The following is a 21,367-nucleotide window of genomic DNA, read 5'->3' as shown; positions in this document are numbered from 1 at the left end:
AACATGAAAACCAAAAACAACCACCACCCCGCAAAAAACTCCAAACCACAGTGATCAACCATCTCTTCAGGGAAGGAGCTGATGACAATTCTTCCTCACAAAATGTAAGTATAGGATAAGATAGCGTTCTGGGGAGGGAGGCTGTTTCCTAAACCACTGCCAGAGCTCTGAGAAATCCCAGTTCCAAAACCCGTTTCTCAGGCAGCTTAAAGTCCTTGTCTAAGCTACCATACAAATACAATATAATGGCCTACCGTACCATTTCAGTTCTTGCTATTGATGCTGTTTTCTTTGTTAATGTCTAACCTAAGTGTTTTCAGCCACAGAGAGAAAAGAAACAGAATGAGAATTTAGGGTAATCACCTGGAAGCGAAGACAGTTGATTGCCAATGCCTATCCAATGCAACCCTCTTCTTCCTATCCCTGTGTTTTCTGAGTCTAGTTTTACTGCTGTGTTCAGACAGCCAAACCTCTGCAACACCAAGACATTTGAGCAAGTCAGGCAATGTCTCACTAGCCCCAGTGAGCCCCTGGCTCAGGCCGGGACAGACTTTGGCACAGCCAGGCCTAGGTATTTTCACATCTAGACAAGTTTACGTAATATTTACATGAGAACACATACAGCCAGTGACCTATACATCAAGAGTCATAGGCAAGTCTGTGWCTATAAGTCATAGGAAAGGACTCTGCCAGCAAGAAAAAGTCCATATTTTGAGATGCAGCATTTAGGATTTAGATAATAATGTTACATGAGTTTACAGTAATCTAAATTTTGTAGATCTGTCCTTTAGTCTGCTTTAAATTGTTTTGCTTCACAAAATTATGAAGGTAAATCTGTCTAGAGTCCACAAGTTTACAAAGTCACAGAAGAAAGCTGTAGAAGATACCTGGCATTCATTGTACATGTGTGCATGGGCATTACAAGGATAAGCATTCTGGAGGGAATATATGGGTTTTGTATAAGGAGCTGCTGTTGATTTGTCATGCAGTACTTTCTTCTCTTGGATCAGCATCACACCAAAGTCATGGTGATGCCTTAAGTGCTTCATGTAATCTGTAAAACACTTTGTTTGGCCATTTTTCACTGAACTTCCTATAGGAGTAGCTAAGTGGTGGGGGGATGCATGCACTGGCCAAATTTCAGTTTGAGTTACTATCCATTTCTGACTGCATCTCTCCTGAGTTTTTAATTAAATGCTTAAATATAAAAATTTAAATTATTCCTTATTGTCTGTGTTGTATACATTTTGTAGAGTTTGGTTTAAACTCTTTCTGTGCTTCACTCCAGACAGGCTTCTTTTCACTGGTAGGTTAAAAAAACCCAAACATTTTCTAGGATCAATTAATGTTTCTAGGATCAATCATTTACGTTTATGCAGCTTTGAGGATGAAAAGTGCTAATTATTGTTTTATTGATTGATGTTAAAATGTTATCACTTCCTTTTTATTTGTATAAACTGTATTACAGAATACTGTGGGACAAGGTCTAGGTGAAGACAGACCCAGGGATGTACTTAGAGGCACAATCCCACTGCTTTGTGTAACAGCTGGCACTCTTGAAAGGAAAGGTAAGGAAATATCATAGTTTCTGAGGGATCCCTGTTCAGTTGAGATAATATGTTAACTTTCTAATGCTAACCAAGCAAGAGACAGCTCCTTGGTTTTTTTTTTTTTTTTTTCTTTCCATTCTCATCTAAAGCAACTCAGACTAATCTTCAGATTGCATCCTTCCTGACAAAGTTTAAATATACGCTTTTCTTCATGAATCCAGCCATTTTAGAGCTTGCAGGTGAACTTTGGATGCTTATTCTACTCTAAGTTCAARTAAGTATGGCAATTTTATATTTCATATGCACATCTGACAACCTGGGTTTTCAAGTCTTCTAACCTCTAGAAATATCTGATGTTCCCTACAGGCTGTAGGGCAGAGGAGGAAATAACATTTCCTGGGATTTTCTATGGATTTCAACTCTTAATAAAAAGACAGACAGTAAACTGTAAAGTTTAAATATTTTGTGGTGGATTTTGTTTGCTTTCTCTTTCTCTTCTTAAACCAAGTAAATACAAACATGATCAGGGTGCAGAATGCAAAGAATTGTCAGCCACATCCTCCAGGCCCTCTCAGTGTGTTTATGCTAATGGACACCAAATAGAAATGTGATGCAAGTCACAGAAATACTTTAATTTTAAAAAGTGTTCATACAACCCACTATCATTATTTCAGTAAGATTTTGCATATCCAGTTCAAAAGTGGCTAAAGAAGAAAACATATGTGCAGACTGTAGGGGAAAAGTGGTTGAGCATGTATTAAGCTTTTTATTTATTCAAAGTCCTAGAAATTTCATCTATGGAAGTAATGACAGAACTACCAGCATGTAATCATTACTGCTGTTTTGGTGATCAAGATGTGCTGGTTTTCATGACCTTTCTATCATGATCACCAAGGAGGAAACCATTTTGGCTTCAAATATAAAATTGCACCTACTGGKCATAGAGGTGCAAGCAATTTAGAATTTTGACAGGATAATCATGCTTGTATTTGGTGCTTAAAATACACCAGGAATGATCAGTTCTCTACTATTTGTCAAGATGTATGCAATCTAGATGATACATAATATCAGTGTGCCCTCTTCTTGATATAGAAGCTTGGTGCTAGAATTTTTATGTCTTTATCCCATTTATAAGAGATGCCCAAGAAAGTYTAAATTAAGTAAGATCAAGATAGATTTTTCACCATTTACCACAATCTCCAGAACTTCTGGCAAGCTTTCTGCTGATAATAAATGCAGTGAAGTCTCTGCTGCATTTTAGATATAATCTAAGTAAACAAACATTCTTGCTCCTGGAGACCATACTGGTCTTATAACCAATCTCTTCACATGAGAAAATTCTTGCAGCAATGCACATACCAAATACTATTACTGTGTGTTTGTACAGAAATCCCCTCTAGCAAAACCTTAGGTAATTTATGACATTTGGATACATAGTGATACCAGAGAAAATTCATTCAGATCTATTTTTGCTAGAAAGCCCCCCTCTGCAAACAATGACTCCTTAAATCATTGAGGCTATCCGTGTGATACAGGCCAGTGGACATAAACTGATTTAAGGATTTTAAATTTAACAGATTGGTAATCCCTTGTGGGTGAGGGGACTGTGAAAATGGAGCTTATCAGGCTGCCCTAGAAGTCTGCAGACAGTGCAAACCTCTGTGAGCCTGAAAGTCTAATACTTCCTCATCTAGAAACTGGAAATAATATTTATCTGCCTTTATTTATGAAGGCAGAATCACACCATTTGAAGGGGAGTTTCATTTTTAGCTGCTGATTTCATAGCAGACAGCAGTGTTTTATCTATGTCAATAGAAACCCCCTAGAACTATTTCCAAATGTATTTGCTATTGTCAGAAACTACCACGTTGTGCATTTTTAACATAACTTCCCGTTCCCTTGGTATTACTTCACACGTCACGTGCTTCCAGGCTGGAATTAACGCCCAGCCCTTCCCCGAGCAGGCAGGAGCTTTGCCCCGGGAGCCGCCGGCCTGCCGAAACATCGCTGCGGGGCCACGTCTCCGGGAAGTCGGTATCAGGGAASGCCGCCTCTTGCCACCCGGCATGGTGGTGCTGATGAAAGCACCCGGGTATGGGAATTCAGGAAGCCAGTGGAGCTCACTGCTACAYGTAAAAAGTTTTGGCAATATCGGATTCAAGGAATTTGTATTAATTGGACTCAGCTGAGGAGTAAGAAACTGGGAATTTCAATTACAGACAACACTGCTGGCACTTTGGTACTTTGCAAACACAGAAGTCAGGGACTATGCAGGATTAATGCACAGGTGAGAGTGACTCAGGGAAGGAAGTCAGYGAGCAAAGACCACAGGAAAGAGGAGGATGAGGAACATGAGGGAACTTGGAAGATATGACTAAAACTGGATACTGATGAAAGGAAGAGGGAAAGCAGAAGTGGGAGCTGAGATGGGATCCAGAAATCACTGAGCTAAGAAGGAAGTCCGGCCCTTGGGCGTTTTAAGGTTTGACGGGACTACTACAGCACCCAAAGTGGTGTCAGAGTCAGCTTGTGCTTGCTGACCAGGGAACAGGAGACTGGAGCTAAGATGGGGCAAGAGCCACGGCACAGCTAGAGCTGGCCAAGGGCGACGCAGCGCAGGCCACCCTCGCCGGCGGGGGACAGTACCTGAATGCAGCAGGCAGAGCCGGGTGCTGACACAGCCGGGCAGGGCTACGAGGCTGCTCCAGGGCCATCSAGGCAGAGGAGGAGCCAGTGGTCCCCCAGCAGAGCTGGGAAAGGAACTGCAGGCCGCAGGCCGAGCTTAAATGAGCTCCTGGGCCCAGGGCGGAGGCGTGTGGGGGTCCCAGGTGAGGCTGGTCAGGGCTCATGGGTGCCCTCAGGGTCAGCAGGGAGAGCAAGGAGGGTTGTGGAGTAAGGAGGTCTGCAGGGTGCCTGGTGGGAGGCAGCTGAGGCTGCTCCGGGGCGGAAACGATTAGGAGCCGGATTGGGATAGAGAAAAGCTGGCTCTGGCTCCCAGGCGGGTGGACCTGGGAAAGGTTCAGGGGGAAGGAAAGGGGAAAGCAGAAGAAGGTTTCAAATTTTTAAGGAAAGAGAGGTTGCAACGTTTTCCCCTCAGTAACTGGAGCAGGTTCAAGGAGACGGAGGTCTTGCTGACACCTCGAAGGTGCTACAGCAAGTCTCTCAAATGGAAACGGAGCTTTTACTGCGGGAGAGCCGCCTTCTACCCATGCAGACTTAGCCAGTAGCCTTAAACGTTTATGACAGTTTGATAGTTTCAGCTGCATTATGATTTCTGCCAATATAGATACTTGGTTAGAGATCTGATATCTTGATATTTTGAACCAGCATAGCTATACTTAAAACTCCTGACATATAAAGTCCTGAATCTCTCCATTATCCAGGTGTCAACAGAAGTCTGTTCTTAGCTACAGCAAAAGCACTGTGACGCTTGCTGAAATTAGAGTTTCCTTATGCACRTGCCAAACAAATAAAGCTTATGTAGACAACAATTCTGGCATTTCCTAATTTCCAAATGCTTGATTTTGCAACCTTAATGGTGTTCTTTCGACAGCTGGGGTGGKTTTTTTTTAGGTAATATTAAACAGGAATTTTCTGTTTCTATAATTAAAAAATATTTTACAGAGTACATTACATGTGCAGTTCTCCAGAATAAAGGCACCTGCTAGTTTTTACATCCAGGTTCTTTGGGACTATTTCAACTGTTTTTCACACGTTTGGTAAAAAAATACACCTTATAAAGAATATGCATCTGTAGCTCTAAATGAAAGGCTGACATCCCAGTTTTTCTGGCCCAGCTCTTAATAACTTAACGCTCTCCTGAAATGAGCATCAGGAATCCTCCCATGCTTCTCAAATGTAAAATCCACTTGTTTATTGTTAACAGAAATCTTCCTACATAYGACAGGCTAACCAAAAATGTTTTCCAAAGGGACTTCCAAAAAGGAATTAAAGGGACCAGACTGACTCCGACGGTTACCCGAGCAATCGCAGCTAGCTCACCCCCAGAAGCAGTATAAATCGGTGACTTTGCACTGAGCTGGCTCCAGTACTAGAAGCCTTGCTGTGGAAAYGCAGGAGTCAGCAAGAGGTAATGAAGCTGCAGGTTACAGGTAAATCCTGCACGTTTGAAGTAAGACAGTGCTTTTCTAGGGAGTGGAAGCATTTCTATACTACATTGCAGAGACAACAAAGACACGCTTACAGCAGAGGCCAATATAGCTGTCATCTACTGCTTTCCTGTTAAACTAAACAGTAGTTTAATTTTGGTTCATTTATATRGATTACATGGCTAAAACAATCATTTGCAATTTTATGTTTATGTAAGGCAAGAATTCAGCTTGATGTCAGAAATGCTGTTTTTATTATTTTCAAGTATACACCTCCCACTTTAACTGGCTTTGCGGTGTAATGATGGTAGAACAAATCTACCTCTATTTGTAATGATAATATAAGTTTCATCATCGAATTTCATGATTTGTCCACTCGGGAAAAAGTTTATTTGTAAAACAGAGGAAGGCCCCAGCCTTTCATTAATTCATTAACTAAATGGGAAAATGACTCAACATCAAAATAAAAAGGACATTTTAGGCTTTTTAGGGAGTTGACAACTCTTTATTATAAGAATGAAACATTGCAACAAGGTGTTGAATCAGTTATTGAAATTAATGTTTGGATAACGTTTCAGTGATTTGAATTTGTATTTGTGACATTTGAAACTTAAAAGAAATAATAATGGAAAGCAATACCCTCTTTTTTTTTTTTTCTTTTTTTTTACATGTGTGGCAAGAATGCTAGATGTTTGACAAGGATGGTACCATCTATATACATTTAGGAAAACATGCTTGCTGTGGGTGTACAAAAATAAAATTTATTTGTTAAATTACACATAAATATAAGGTACAAATGTATTTTTAAAATACAGATAAAGATAATCACACTTGCATTGTGTACATATGAAAATACAGTATTTTAATATTCAACATACACAGACACATTTATGATAAATGCAACTAATCGGCAATGCCAGTTCTTTTCAGTCTGTTTTTTGTTTTTATCTTTTTTTCCCCCATCCAGTTTTCCATAAATATGGAAAATAGRTTTTTGAAACACTTAGTTCTGCCGGACATCTTGCAGCAGCTTGTTTATTTCTGCCACGAGCTCACTGGCATCCATGAGTTCATGTTTACCGTCACTGAGGTGGTTGAGCACATTGTCAAAATCATCTTCTTCGTAGTTCTCTGGGATTTCCTCCATGGCTGGCAGCCACTTGGAGGACGGCTGCGCGCTCGAGTGAGTCCCCAGAGTGGGCCCACTGTTGTTGGCAGGATTTTGGAAATGTGTACTGGCTGCCCAGGCTGCCACCCCCTGTGGATAATTTACAGTCTTGGCTGGCAAATGTCCCTTCCTGCGCTCCAGCGAGTTTAAGCGATCCATTTCGTTGCACTCCGTGTAGGCATCTAGCGAGGGAGGCAACAGGCGCTGGAAGACGCTGCTCATTTCGGAGAGGAGAGAGGAGGTGCAGGTGTCCCCTGACTCCTCCTCGCTCTGACAGTCTTTGCCAAATGTTGAAAAACTCTTTTTCTTTTCACTGGCRTCAGCAGGCTGTGAATCCTCCTCAAGGCCCTGATGCTGCTGTTGCTGCTGCAGCTGCTGCTGCTGCGGTGACTGAAATTCCTCCCCAGGAATAAACATGTTACGTCTGTAATCAGAAGAGGGTGAGGGCAGCGGCGGCATCCAGCACTGATCCGAGTGCCCCAGGACTCTGCATTCCTCTGTGCACAACCGCATTGCTGCAATGGAGAAGAAAACAGAGTAAACATTCCCCTTCTGTTACAGGTATCATTTATATTCACAGAGACTAAAGCACAAGGCTGAGTACGACTGAACTTCTCCGAAGATCAGGGATGATCAAGCCTGGTGTTTGGATCCACTTTCTCTATGCATGAAGATGGCAAACGCAAATGGCCTGGATCTAAATGTGTTTTTGTTTCCCAGTGTTGTCAAGAAATAAGAAAGTTAAATACACAAAATACAGGAAAGCAATATGAATTTTTAAATAAAATAGAAGATAACCATATAAATCCTGGGAGGAAAATAGCATCAGTGACTTAACTTTCAAAACAAAGGTTTTTCAGAAATGCCAAACTCTTTGCATTATGTATATTTTGACCATAGGACACTTTTCTCCTAATGTCCTATCCATCAATGGCTATATTATGCCACAAAGAATAGTTTYTTGCTTTCATCTCTTTATCTCTTTATATTTTGTATATCTATGAAATGTCACTTTTAAAACTAAATGTTTGCAGTCGCGCCCTCCAAGTTATCCCAGTTTTCTCAAATGGCTTCACTCAGCTTATCAAAAATTGCTTTTGCAAAGGAGTAAGCAGAACTGAAGATTTCAGMTTAGACTGTAGCAATGATTGATAAAGTGATACTCTAATACTGTCAGCATTATTTATCTCTGTGCTTTACACAGCCTATCATACTGTTTGGTTTTCTAATGCTGTTTACATTCCTCTGGGTTTATACTTTCTCTGTTTCTTACACGAGAGCATGAATTTCTTCAAGAACATAGTTTTAGGCTGCAGGCTGGATAGTGCACAAAGTATTGCAAATGACCTGCTGATCAGTGAGCTTCAAGCAAAAAAGCAACCTAGAAAATATCAGTGCTTGAAGTTTCAGTATAAATGACTGCAATGCTTTCAAGTGCTTTGTTCCCATGTATGAAAAGCACACGTGCTATTTTACAGGATATGCCTAAGAGTTAGAAAAGACAAGAAACAGAAGAAAGAAAAAGTTGATCTGCTGTGCTTGGACCAACTATCAACTCATTCCAGGAGGCTAGGATTAGTCTTCTAATTAAGAAGACTCCTATAAACTAATGGGGGACTTTCAACGGTCTAGATTTGCATTACGATTTAGGATTGTCTTATTTAAACTAATGTGAATTTTGCCAATGATGTTATCAGGATTGATTTTGATATAAAATAATACTGACACTCCTGAACGTAAGATCAAAAGACCACAAACAGTGGCACTGTCTGTCCTCAAGTCAGCAGGAAAAAATACAAAGGCACAACAGCTTTTTTTTCTTGCAGCACTTAAAATTTACTGGTGAGAGTTATAGCGATAGAAAGAAGTCTTCCAAGGACAGTTATTGAACTTTCTGACCGTGTCATTTTTGAAGTATCAAGGGACTGGCTCTGTTCCATTCTAGTTCCAGAGTAACAGGACAAATTGAAAGGACTTTCTCACTGCATTCTGCCTCTATRCAGACTGACAGTGCAGAAACATTTCAAAATGGAGACCAGGAAACCTCCAGGAAAGCTTTTTCTTTTTACTTGTTTAGATTGCAGTGAAGGTTCAGATCAGTTTGTGCCTTATCTGAATGGGTTCAGCACACTTACTGGATGGATTAACACTACRCATAGCAGTAAATGGACATCTGAGCGAGGTTAAAAGCACCTCTAAACTGAGTTCCATCTGCACTCAGCAGGAGTTTTCCATCATTTGAACTAGACGAGAGTCAGGCTGAGGCTGGGCACTTTTGGAAATTCTACCCTTTCCATATTTCATATTTGGAGAGCTAATTGTAATATTTTAATGGGCATTTCAGCTAACCAAGAGGGTAACCACTCCCTCATCCCGGCAGCCCAAGCGCTGCCCACGGGGAAGGAGACAGCTATTCCTTGGCAGCTGTGGGGGGACGGGTGCCAGTGCAAACACCATTGCACTTACACTCCCATGGCAACAGAGAGTTAGAGCAGAGCCCTCCCTGCTTTGCTAACCACAGGAGAGAATGAGACATGTCTCTTGCTACATGGCAGAGCAATGAGTAAAAGGAATGAGGGGAGAAAAAGGATAAAAATTATATTAGGACTTCATGCTTAGGTTAAAGATTTTGAAAAAAGAAGTAACTTTTGAAGGCCTTTGGTTTTCAAAACGTTGGTTACTCAAAACTAACCTGATGAGATATCTGAATGCCTGGATAGGTGGTAAAAGACAGCCTGGAGCCAAACATACAAAGAAATTTTAAATGTTTAAATGTAAACATGTGTAAAGAAGCACAGATTTCACTTTTGGGCTTACCCCTGCCTGATGTAACAAGAAAACAGAGGATTATGGCATATTTCTGCATGTAACCTGCTGCCACCAAGGCCAAGTACARTCACCTCCACTGGTATTTCCTGGGGCAACAGAGGGAAGGAGCTGCAAGGCTCCAGCCTGCTCTGGGCAGCGCGTGGGGCAGCACTGCAGGGAGGAGCATATTCTGCACCATACTACAAAGAAATGTGCCCTTATATCTGCAAAGGACTTTATAATTATTAATCTGTCTTGCTGTAGCCTTAAACCAGACGGAAATTATCTGGCCCTGTCAGTTACAGATAGAATTAAACCTGATTTGAAATGGGTTCAAGATTTAGGGGTCTAGGGTACAATCATTATCACTGAATCATTACCATTAGAAAATTCTCATATTTGTATCTAGCATGATTTCCCATCACTTCTTTTAGCATGTATCTGGGCTTAGATTTGAAAATGGTACTTAATACACAGGAATATGTACATGTGTGTATTTATTTATCTTCCTTTCACTCATCCTTTTCTAAGCTTTTCTCTCCTCTGTCCTCTATTCCTGAACTGTTTCTCTTAAGCTTTTTCTGCTAGAAATTAGAATTGCAGAGTTTAAAATCCAGAACACATTAAGATCTTTCCATTGCCATTCAAATTCATCTTTTAGAGGGGGAAAAAGATGCATCTTTCTCTTCTCCCATCCATATTTTGAGACCACCTCCATAATCCATATTTGAACTCTGGAAGTCCTGTGGATCAACCCATTATGGGAAATGTATCTCCCAAATTACAGTTCAGTGTATTTTTAACAAACCACAACTGTCTGGCTTTGCAAAAACATCCACCCAGTCATTAAAAATCTGAGGACATAGAACAGATGACGCTTTTTGGGGAAATTTGGAGCCAGCTCACGATGATGCGAATAATTGCAGAAAATATGTAGGCACTGCTCCAGGCAGATTTTCAGTTGTCTCTGCTTCTTTATTTTACTAGATATGTGAAGGTTTCAGCTCAGTATATATCGTGAAGCAGAGGAAACACAAGACTTGAAAGCTAAAGAATTTTTGCTTTCTCAGTAGTAGCTTTATCAATGTGACAGCCAGGCAGCACTGTAAATAAACTGTGCAACTTCCATTGTGCTCTTACCTGCAGGAATTCTCCCATCTGTAAGGAAAAGGTCACTGAATCCTTCCCCAAGAAGTCTGTCAATTGGAGACTCTCTACCCAAATCATAATCACTGTCTCCAGCTTCACTGTCACCCCGGCCACTGTCTTTCAAGCTGAACTTATCCATGTCTTGCAGGGCATACCTGTAAAGAGAATTGCAGGATGGATGAATTAAACTATCTCATGTACATTACATTCCACCTTGATTAAAAAATACATAACCTGCATTTTCTGATATATATCTATATACATACACACTTATCAAGATAGTCCAGATCCTTACCTGTAGCTTCTGGAATATTTGTTTCCTCGAAAACTTGGTCTTGGTTGATACTGGCCCTGGTGAAGCATTGAGAGAAGCTGAGAAACCTGCTAAAGAAAAGATGAAAATACTGATTCCTTGAAATAAAAGCTCAGTTTTCCCAGTGKTTTTACAACCACTAAAGTAATTTAATTCTCAGGTTTTCTTTTTTCCCCCCTTTAAAATTTCATTACTTCAAATTTCTGTACATAGTGCAGTACAGCAGACTATTTTTCAGTATACCGTCTGCCACAGAAAACATCCGAAGACATTTTGYAAGGAGGAAAAGCACTGCTCTTCATTAGCTGCTGAACTCATAGAAATTAATTCATTAACAAGTAAAASAAGTAATTGAACAGAGGTGGAGTTCTGTTTTGCTGTAATAGATTAAAAGTGACCCTTTGCCATTTCAAGATCTTAGAAACAAATTTTCATTAAGCTACATGCAAAGAGTCACTGGGACACATCTTATTTAAGCTACTGAATAGGATTTGCAGTAAAAATTTAAATGGATGGTTTCAAAATTTAAGATACTGTGTGCATATATCAGATACACTGTGATCATATAGTTAAACTGTGCCAATGTTTAACCTTTTGGATTTCTTAATCCCCATGAATGAGAGAATTTCCTCTGTTCTTTCGACATATATCTACTTTGGCATGCTTTCTTAAACAGAGCTACACAGAGAGAAAAGGAAGGAAAGGAAGAAAGAAAGAGAAAGGTTAGTAAACCAGAGTAGAATACTGCATATCTTAAACTCTATTTTTTCAACCTTACAGGGGAGACCGAAGGAATAATGCTCTCCAGAACAGACGTAATCCTGTTCCCTGTGGCAATGGATTCACTTGATACTGGAGTAAAACTGCAATGCTGTAACATCTAAAGGGAAATCCCTGATGCATTTTCACTGGACAGAGATCTCATTGCCTCCCGCCCTCACAGCCTGCATGCAGAATGCCCCACACTCCCTAATGAGTGTACAAGTAGCCCGAGGTGCAAGGGATGATGGGCACCTTACCTCCACGGCAGGAGTGGCATGGGTAAGTTCCAGCGAGAAATTCTCGGGCACGTGGTTTGAGGAGATTGTCACCAGGCTGTTGAGTGATTGGTGGCTGTGGTGGCTCTGCCGGCTGCTCATTTGTCCCCTTTCCAAGGTTGGAGAGGATGATGGAGAAGCTCTGTGGTGAGATCTGATGGGCAAAGTGCCATTAATGGTGGGCACCAACGTGATGTCCCCTTTGTGGATCTGCCTTGACGGTCGCTTGGGGTGGTGCTGGTAGGTTGATTCTGCCACACGGCAGTTGTAGGACCTGGTATCTTTTTTCTCTCGATTACATCTTGTAGCAAAGATAACCATAATGACCAACAACACGGCGCAGATTGACCCTAAGGATATAATTGTTATCATAGAGACATCCAGGGAGGGYTGGCTTACCAAAGTAGCCTCTGTGCTTGAAAATGAATAAACATACTCAAAAACTGTACATTTCAGAAGCGCTTTAGTACTGAGTTGAGGACTGCCTTTATCTTGGACTATCACAAAAAACTCCCACTGTTTTGCTTGGACTGATTCTACACTAGCATTGATAGAGATGTCACAAGTTTTGGGATCCATCACAAAGATGCTGTTTTCATTGTCGGCTGCTATGGAGCAGCTGAGTTCAGAGTTCATRCCAGAGTCTTTATCTGTAGCCCTTATTCTGGTGACAAGAAAACCAATTCCAGCATCTTTAGGGATTGAGATTTCTGCTGTGCTGTTGCGTAGTGCTGGGCCCACAATGACAGGAGCGTTGTCGTTCTCATCAATGATGGTTAGTACAACCGTGGTATTACTAACAAGCTGCTGACTCCCTCCATCCCTAGCTTGAACCATAAAGGCAATTTGATTTACTTCTTCATGGTCAAAGGTTCTCAGGGCATAGATTGCCCCATTGGAGGGRTCGATGGTCACGTAGGTGGTTATAGAACTTCCCAAAATATAGCTATCCAAAATGGTGTAGGTCACCTGCCCATTGTCCCCTAGATCCGGGTCCGTGGCTGTGACTGATGTGATGTATGCTCCCGGAGAGTTGTTCTCCAAGATAACGACTTCATATCTGTTTGTCTGGAAGCGGGGTGGGTTGTCATTTTCATCACCGATTTGGACAGCAAAGTGTTTTACTGCGGAGAGACTTGGCGTTCCCTTGTCYTCTGCTATTACAGTCAAGCTGTATTCAGATCTCTTTTCTCTATCTAGAGTGGCGTTAGTCAAGATTAAATAATTATTTTCATAAGTCTTTTGAAGTTTAAAGTGGCCATGCCCATGCAGCTTGCAAACTGTCTCTCCATTCACTCCAGAGTCCTTGTCTTGCACTCTGACTAGGGCAACAAAAGTGTCCAGGGGTGACCCTTCAGAAATGTAAGCGATCTCTTCTTTCTCTGGGGACATCAAGTTTAAGTTAATTTCAGGTCTGTTGTCATTCACATCCACAACTTTAATTATAATTTTGCAGTGAGCTGGAATGGAATTTGGCCCCAAATCTTGAGCCTGAGCATCAATTTCATAGGATTTGGTTGTTTCATAGTCCACTTGCTTCAGGAGGGTCAGATGTCCCTTTTCTGAGTCTATTTTAAAAGTCTCTATAATTTTGGAAGACACATGACTACTAAAAGAGTACACAACTTTACCATTAGCGCCCTCATCTGGATCAGTTGCATTGAGGTCTATGAGCAAAGTCCCAACTGGTGAATTTTCTAAGAGTTGAATTATATACGACTGCTGCTCAAAAACAGGGCTGTTGTCATTGGAATCAGAAATGCTTATTTTCAGGATGGATGAGCCAGACTTCTGAGGCACCCCTTTATCCGAGGCAGTGAGCTGGAGTTCATAACTTGACTTCAACTCCCGGTCCAGTTCTCTAACCACAATGAGCTCTGCATACTTTGCTCCATCGGTCCTCGTTCTCACTTCAATACTAAAAAAATCATTTGCAGAAAGGGAGTAAGTGTGAAGGGAATTGTCCCCTACATCAGGATCAAAAGCGCTGTCCAAAGGGATCCGGGTTCCTACAGCTGCACTCTCTGATATTTCAATGGGGATAAGAGCTCTGGAAAACTGCGGAGAGTTGTCATTAATATCCAGCACTTCAACTTCAACATGGAAAAGCTGCAGATGTTCAGTGGGCAGAGTGATCACATCAAACTCTATGGAGCAGTTTAAGTTTTTCTGGCAGAGTTGTTCCCGGTCAATTTTAGCTCCTATGCTGATCTCTCCRTTATCCTCACGGACTACAAGCAAGGGAGAATTCCCCCTCTGCATGGCTCGAAAGCGAACTGAGGAAGGGTTAGGTATCTTTAATAAAACATCAGCTACATCCTCTGATAGTCTTGCAATTACTGATCCAACTCTCTGCTCCTCATAAATCCTGTATTTCAAATTCTTGCCCAGCACAGCCTTATTGAAAGATACTATCATCAGTGCAAAAATGAATATAAAGTGCATTTTACTGCTGATTTGGTGCATTTGTAAGTTTTCACAATTCATTTTGTCAAGCAAGTTAAAAAGCAATTATTTCAACTTCCTTCAGTACCTTACAGCCAGCACACATTTGGTCCTTAAAAACTTGAGAATGTCTTTTACAATCTACTGAGTATCAATATCTTACTAGATCAGAAAACTTTTTTATACACACCGTGCCAGGACATCCAGGTACAATCTGCATGCAATCCGAGCTTTCTCATGTGATTCCCTGCTCCTCTTCCAGGATGAAATTCGTCACATCAGTGTTTTCCTCTCCAGCAGTTAGTATCCATTTATTGCCGGGTGCTAGCGGGATCTGCAGTGTGTCTTTGCAGAGAGATCCTCTTTCCCTCTCCCTGCTCAGCGGCAGACTAAACACCCTTGACTGCTGACTCCAGTCTAAAATCTGTGCAACTTCACTTCAACTCAGACAAAGCTTTTGCCCGGCATGTGTTGAATCCCTTCCAGCCAATCCGCCAGGCGCCCCAGCCAAGGACAGTGAAGTCACGGCGGAAAGCGCTGCCGAGGGGGGGCGGCTCCTCCGCCAGCGCTCACTTTCTGCGAGTGTGCCACAACAAAGAGGGGGCAAATTACGGAGGAACAACTCGAAACCAACTTCTTGCCCTCTTTATTTTTTTAGGACACTTTAAACGGGGTTTTGTGATTTCAATTCAGCTCMTTCCTGACGCAAAAAATCCAATTACTCTCCTCATTTACATTTTCTCCAATTCCCCTTTTAACTAACTGGAATCTTTCTAGTGCATTTGTTTAGTAAATGAGCTAAAGATGACGTTATCTCTAATTGTGTCTCAGGAGCCTCTTCTTGCTGCTTATTTCCCTGTTACCTGCTTTTCCTTAACATCTGTGTTTCTGAATGGGGGGGGGAGGGAGAGAGAGAGAGAGAGAGAGAGAGAGAGAGAGAGAGAGAGAGAGAGAGAGAGAGAGAAATCTGCTTCATTCCGTGAGATTTCTTCATCTTGTCTTTAAAGTCAGTAACATTTTGCACACTTCTGTCCTTCATCTGCTTCCTTTGGCAGGATTTTTGTCTTCAGTGCAGCTGGATTTGCCTGAAGTTGGGTCGTGTGTGTGTGTGTGTTTCTTTGCTTTTTTTATTTGTTGCTCCCCTGGTTCTTCTTCAGATCTTTTTCATCCTGCTGGAAAAAAGCAGTTGACGCTTCACCATGACAGTGTGCGCTAAGCACACCTTCTCCATGCCAACTGCTCTAAAGAATCCATCAGATAAAGTGTTCTAAAAGTGAAAATTTCATTGCATATCTTCTATTGCTGAAAACTGTTTTCACATTTCCACTGCGACACACTTCCACAAAAATATCTTATGGCTGAGTCRACAAAGTATTTTGTGTACACCAGAAATGCTATAGATCATTACGTGAGCTTCATGCTGCATCCAGGTCACAGAAACAGATATATTCTTACTATTATGTAACTGTTAATGATGTGGTTTCTATTTTCCTTTTTTGTGTGTGTGTTTTCTTTTATCATTTTAGCTAYACTCCTCCTGTCCATTCCTTCTTCTTTACACTGTTTTTCTGCTAACTTTATGGCTAGTTTACTGGCATTTCAAACAATCTTACCATCACTCTGTTTCGCTGCTTCTTATTTTTTCTCTCATATGCCCCTGCCATGGCCAGAAATGTAAAAAGTAAATCTCTGATTTTTCCAATTTACTTACTCTCAGCAGAGCTCAGCCAAAGTCACTAAGAAGGTTCTTGTTGAAAAAGAAAGCAGAGGAGGCTCAGCGTGAACTCTCCTTCTTCTTAAGCATTCAAAAGCATTTTATAAGCCATTGTCTCTTTTTTCAGAAACCAGCACCGTGTGGCAAATTGTGCAGAATAGAAATGCCTATAATGAATGTATTTAGTACTGGGTCACGCTGATGAACATTCTGCCCCCATGAATAATACTGTTTTACAAGTTTGCAGCCCTTTCAAATTGCTGATCCCCAAACCSTATAGGCAAACTAGAAAAGCTAACACAAGCAACTGGGACTTTAGAAACCCATAGCCATCTGGCCTAAATCGCTAACAATCCAAACCAATAATTATATCAATTCAGGCTTTAGTGAACCCCTTTGCAAACACCAAAAGAGCAAAGAAAGGAATTAGTGGCCATTCTAAGTTCTGCTGGAGGGAATTCAAAGATAATCTAATTCCATTAGTTCATGGACAGGTTTTTTTGCAGCTTTGATAACTCTTCTTAAAACATTTTTCCAAAATGCCAGTGTAAATTCTTTTCTGACAATAATTGGGGAAAATAGGTTCAATTAAATACTGTTCTTAGTGTTAATAAAAAGTATTTTGTTGATAAAAGAAGTCAGGGCTACTTTATATAGTGAGTACAGGAGATGAATAATTCATATGAAAAATAATTCCACTGCTGAAATATTGAAATATTATATACATATATATATATATTTAAATRATAATACACTTAGATATGCAGAATTTGCTTTATACAGTTTTGTATCACTTTCCAAATAATAGTAATTCTTATTCATCACAGTAGTGTCTCTCAGAGACATGCTCTCTAYTAATAGACGGCAGAATACCTATAGCTAGGAATTACAGTGCCCCTGTTTTCAGATTGGGGAAGTTCACCAGGCAGGTTACTTGTAATACAATCACTTAGGTCCCCACTGCCTTGCAGCTCACCGTTTACACTCCCAATGAAGATAGAGATGTCATTAGCACAATAGTCCTTATCTTGAATTCTGAACTCAAGTAGTGAATGAGCATTAGTTTTCTTTTCATCTGACACTTGTTTGAACCAMAGTGACAAGGAACACGTCTTGGGGTTGCTTGTTTAGGCGCAGCAATATTTAAGAGCAGTAGTGGCTCTAGAAGTGATACTTCCCTCGGGTGCTTATGAACAATCAGAGCACTCCCAAGGCTGATTCTTCACATACCCAGTGAAAGAGTTTTGTCTGAAAGTCCCTTAAACTCCCGTCCACCTTTGACATGGCAGACTCCCCTTACAAAGAAAAGAGAGGCTTCCACGTGCAGCCAGCAGACACTTCTTATGGAGCGTGGTATTGTGAATGCTGTTAGGCACGTGAGTGGAGTGCTGCTAACCTCCTGGAGAGTAATCTGGGTTATTTCTACCCCAAAATGTGTCTATTCACCACAGGGCTTTTCTGAGAAGCTGCATTCTGAATTCTCAAGTGACCTACCTGAGGAAAAAAAACAAACTGACTCCAAAGAGCATTTCCATTTTGCTGTCCTACTACTTCAGAAACCGCAGCTGTACAGAAGATTAATTAATTTTTCACTTAACTGAAAATGGCTTTATTTCTGTGGTCAATATACATTAGAGCCTATCTTGTTTCTGAAAGGAGTTTTATTGCACTCTAAAGCATATAAAACATTTTTTTCTAAAAGTTACTGATCTCATAGGTACATAGTATATGCTCAAAACATGGATGACACAGAGAATTTAGTTTAAAAAAAATATTTTGAGAAATAATCCTCCGCTAGGGACAAGGGAGAAAGAAAATCAACTTAATGATAGAAGCACAGTGAAATTCGCACAGTGTCACTGGGTTCTTTTTTATTTCTTTTTTTTTCCTCYCAAAATGAGGTTTCATTCACTTTCAGTCTGATTTATTGCCTTACGTTGCATCATGTTAGAAAATGTCATATGCACTATGCTCCAGTGCACAAGACATAGCAAGATAAAATGTGATTTGACACCTGTGTAATGAATGTGAAAGGCATGTCTTCCTAAGTCAGAAGTATATTTAAAAGAACATTTCCATCATAATGAAGGACAAAGTTTGGGTGCTTTCACTCTCCCTCTTCTTTTTCTGTCTCTCTCTCTTTTCTCTTCCTTCTCTCTTCATTTCTTTTTTCCCTTCCTCCCTCACCACCCCCCTTTCTGTAACAAGCTTGACTTTCTGACTATGACAGAGCTAATTCTAACTAATGACAGAGCTCTCCCTAGTCTTTGCATTTTGCATTTACATCCCTGGCAGCATGAGTGCAAAATGAGTGAAGAGTATCCACGTAGGTAAAGGCACGTTACCGTTTCATACCCACTCATGGAGTCACAAATAAGCTGATGGAAGGCAGCACGCTGCTCAGTGCAGTGGGTGGAAGGGGCTGACATGCCAGACTGATCTTTTGGGCAGACAACCGTATTACAGAAATCATCCCAAACTGATGCTGTATTGGACTGCCTCACCAAACAGTCACCCTTCTCTCCGATACCATTTTTAGCACTGAGGTGCAGTAGAGGCTGGATTGCTTTAAGAAACATAAAAGCCAGAGTAGCCTATTGGATTGTCAGATCCAATCCATGAATTATCAGATCCATCAAATATGACTGCCTGTATGTCACAGTCCGCTTAGTAAGCCTAAATACTTTAGCTAGAGTGCATGTTTTTTATCTGGGAATACTAAACAGTATGTCTCAGTCAGGCATCAGTTACCTGGTTCACCTGAAAGGGCAGAGAAGTGATAATCCAGAATGAGATTGGAGGATCCTAACAGGCAAATCAGAAAGGCAAAAAATCCACTTAACACTGCCAGTCCTGGTCTCCCCCCAAATCTGTACCCTAAGTGAGTGTGATCCTGCTCGACACCCTATCTGATAGTCTCTGTTCCCAGTCACAGCACTGCCCTGCTATGCAGTGTCCTGTAAGAAGAGTSTCAAAGACCAACTTCTGTCACAGCTGAGACAGCTGGGAAAAAACATGCAGAGGTAATATTTGTGTCAGGAAAAAAATATATTCCTGAYCCCAACAAATGATCAGCTGAAGCCCTGGAACAAAAGGTCAGGTACACARAAGTAGGGAGAAACAAAGAAATTTAGTTCAGCCTCCTGGTCTATACCTTTCACTTTCTCAAGTTGCTTTAAAAACATCTCATCGTCCATTAAAATACATCAAACCAGAGAATTCTATACACCTGCCAATGGGTGAAAAAATTTTGATGAATAAGATCARTATTAGTTGTTACTTTATCAACAATCACTGTGGCAGAGGGCAGCAGAGCAGATTTTCTGCGAGTAAATTTTCATGGCAGTTTTGCAATGCAGCGTTGTATATAAAAATAGCAAGTTAAACTTTTACATGTTTCATGCATGRTAAGTACTGTACCTAGATATTTAGTCTGGACCAATAAAACATTTTTCTCTCAAAGTTTTATCAAGCATGAGAAAATGTTTGAGACTTAAAATTTACTAAATCTCTATTAAAAACAAATGCCTGTAATATATCATTGGATGTTTTTGAGTTATTCTGAGGAATAGTTTTAAGATGGCATGGAATGTGATGCAAATTCCATTGCTTTATTACTAAATCCATTCGTCATTTAGTTATTTTGCTGTAAAACATAAAATAGAAATATCTCAATTTGATAGCTTTTAACCTAAACTTGCCTTTGAGAGCAGTATGTGCACTTCAGCAAAACGTGGAGTATTATGTATGCTTATATATTACTAAAAGGTACCTGTAAGAACTATCATCACATACGTTTTCCCACCACACCTAAGGAAACAAGCGTGAAACTATGTGGCCTTCCGCCTCTTTCTCAAAAACTCCAAATAAAACCATCTGTGCATACTACTGTGTACAACAGATATAATTGCTCATTTCCTAATGCGTAATTTTCCCCTTCTATCCATCTATATTACTGCAAATGCACATAGTAAGAACAGCCAGACACTTTAGGACAGTGTCTGTAACCTTTGCTCCATGGGAAGTGGAACTCGTGCCATGAAAACCCTGTGAGCCATCGCCCGTTTCCAAACCACGCAGCCACCTTGGGGCTGCAGTGGTCTTCTGTGCACAGTTGGCGACACCAGACCTCTTTTTCTCCCTAGAAAACGCACTATCAACGTCTGTGCCGTTTGCCTTAGGTACACTTACCATTTTCAGCCATTACACTGATGTGCTTGCACTGGCTTTCCCACCTCTGGTCTTATCCCAGATGTTATCAAATCAACATAGCTCATGTCCTGGAACTTGAAATGCTTTCCATCACTACATGTACATGTAGTATGATAAACCGCTTGCTCCATTACACTTCAAAACACTAACTAGCTCATAAGGATACTTTCAAGACCACTCTTTACAAAAAGAAGGAACAGCTGCCTTTGTGATACTTTTTTTCTTCACAAGAGTAGGGCTTGTGTAAAGGAAGGGGTCRAGGTTTGGATGTGAATTTACTCATGCCTGTAATACACAGTCAAATTACCAGCTCAACTCAAGATTTTCAAGGAGTGTAACTTTTTCTATTTCCTCTGGTAGTTCAAAAAAAGCAGCATAATAACTGCTTCAAGTCTCTCCAGACAAAGCTACGTGTTGAATCTTCCATTGCCAGCCTAAGCAAACTGTTCCAGAAATGCTCATCCGCGCTTACTGCCAGCGGCTAACAGCTGCCCAGCAACACCCACGGAYGCCAAAGGCTCCGGAGAGCTTGACGGGCCCCTTACCTTCGCAGAGGCAGAGCTCAGCTGAGCGTGGCCACGACAGAGGCAGAGACAACTTTAGCATTTTAAAGCCTTTCTCCATTCCTCTGAGCCTAGGGCTGACGGGATTTTGAACGGCTTCGGGGTCTGTTTAAATTATGTTGAATTTTGTGAGCCTCACAGGAATGCAAAGCTGGACACACAAAGTCTTATGGCACTAAAGGACACTTGARCAGACTTCTCCAGAAACAGATATTAAGAAAACATTTGCTGGAAGTATCTGAACTTCTTTCTCCTGCTTTTCAGGCCTGCATTACAAAAGACTGTCGTTGAGGGAACCT

The 21,367-nt window shown here is 40.9% G+C and overlaps 1 protein-coding gene across 2 annotated transcripts; it reads right to left on the bottom strand.

The window, feature by feature from the left end:
* Positions 1-6,398: 6,398 nt before the first annotated feature.
* On the bottom strand, positions 6,399-15,380 carry PCDH18 (protocadherin 18). Of its 2 annotated transcripts, none has more exons than XM_085313239.1 (4): positions 12,117-15,380; positions 11,080-11,168; positions 10,776-10,939; positions 6,399-7,342 (listed from the first exon to the last, which is right to left on the bottom strand). In XM_085313239.1, the coding sequence occupies exons 1-4, from the start codon at positions 14,619-14,621 to the stop codon at positions 6,663-6,665; spliced, it is 3,438 nt and encodes a 1,145-aa protein (XP_085169365.1). In that variant the 5' UTR covers positions 14,622-15,380; the 3' UTR covers positions 6,399-6,662. The 2 variants fall into 2 exon arrangements, with proteins under 2 accessions (XP_085169365.1, XP_085169366.1); XM_085313240.1 differs by having other exon boundaries at positions 11,080-11,165.
* Positions 15,381-21,367: the final 5,987 nt, after the last annotated feature.

The sequence above is a fragment of the Rhea americana genome, unplaced genomic scaffold, assembly GCF_003343005.1.
Source record: "Rhea americana isolate MKP2758 unplaced genomic scaffold, rheAme1 scaffold_38, whole genome shotgun sequence".
Lineage (NCBI taxonomy): Eukaryota > Metazoa > Chordata > Aves > Rheiformes > Rheidae > Rhea > Rhea americana.
Note: the sequence above shows the minus strand (reverse complement) of the source record. Positions and strands in the feature narration are given on the sequence as shown.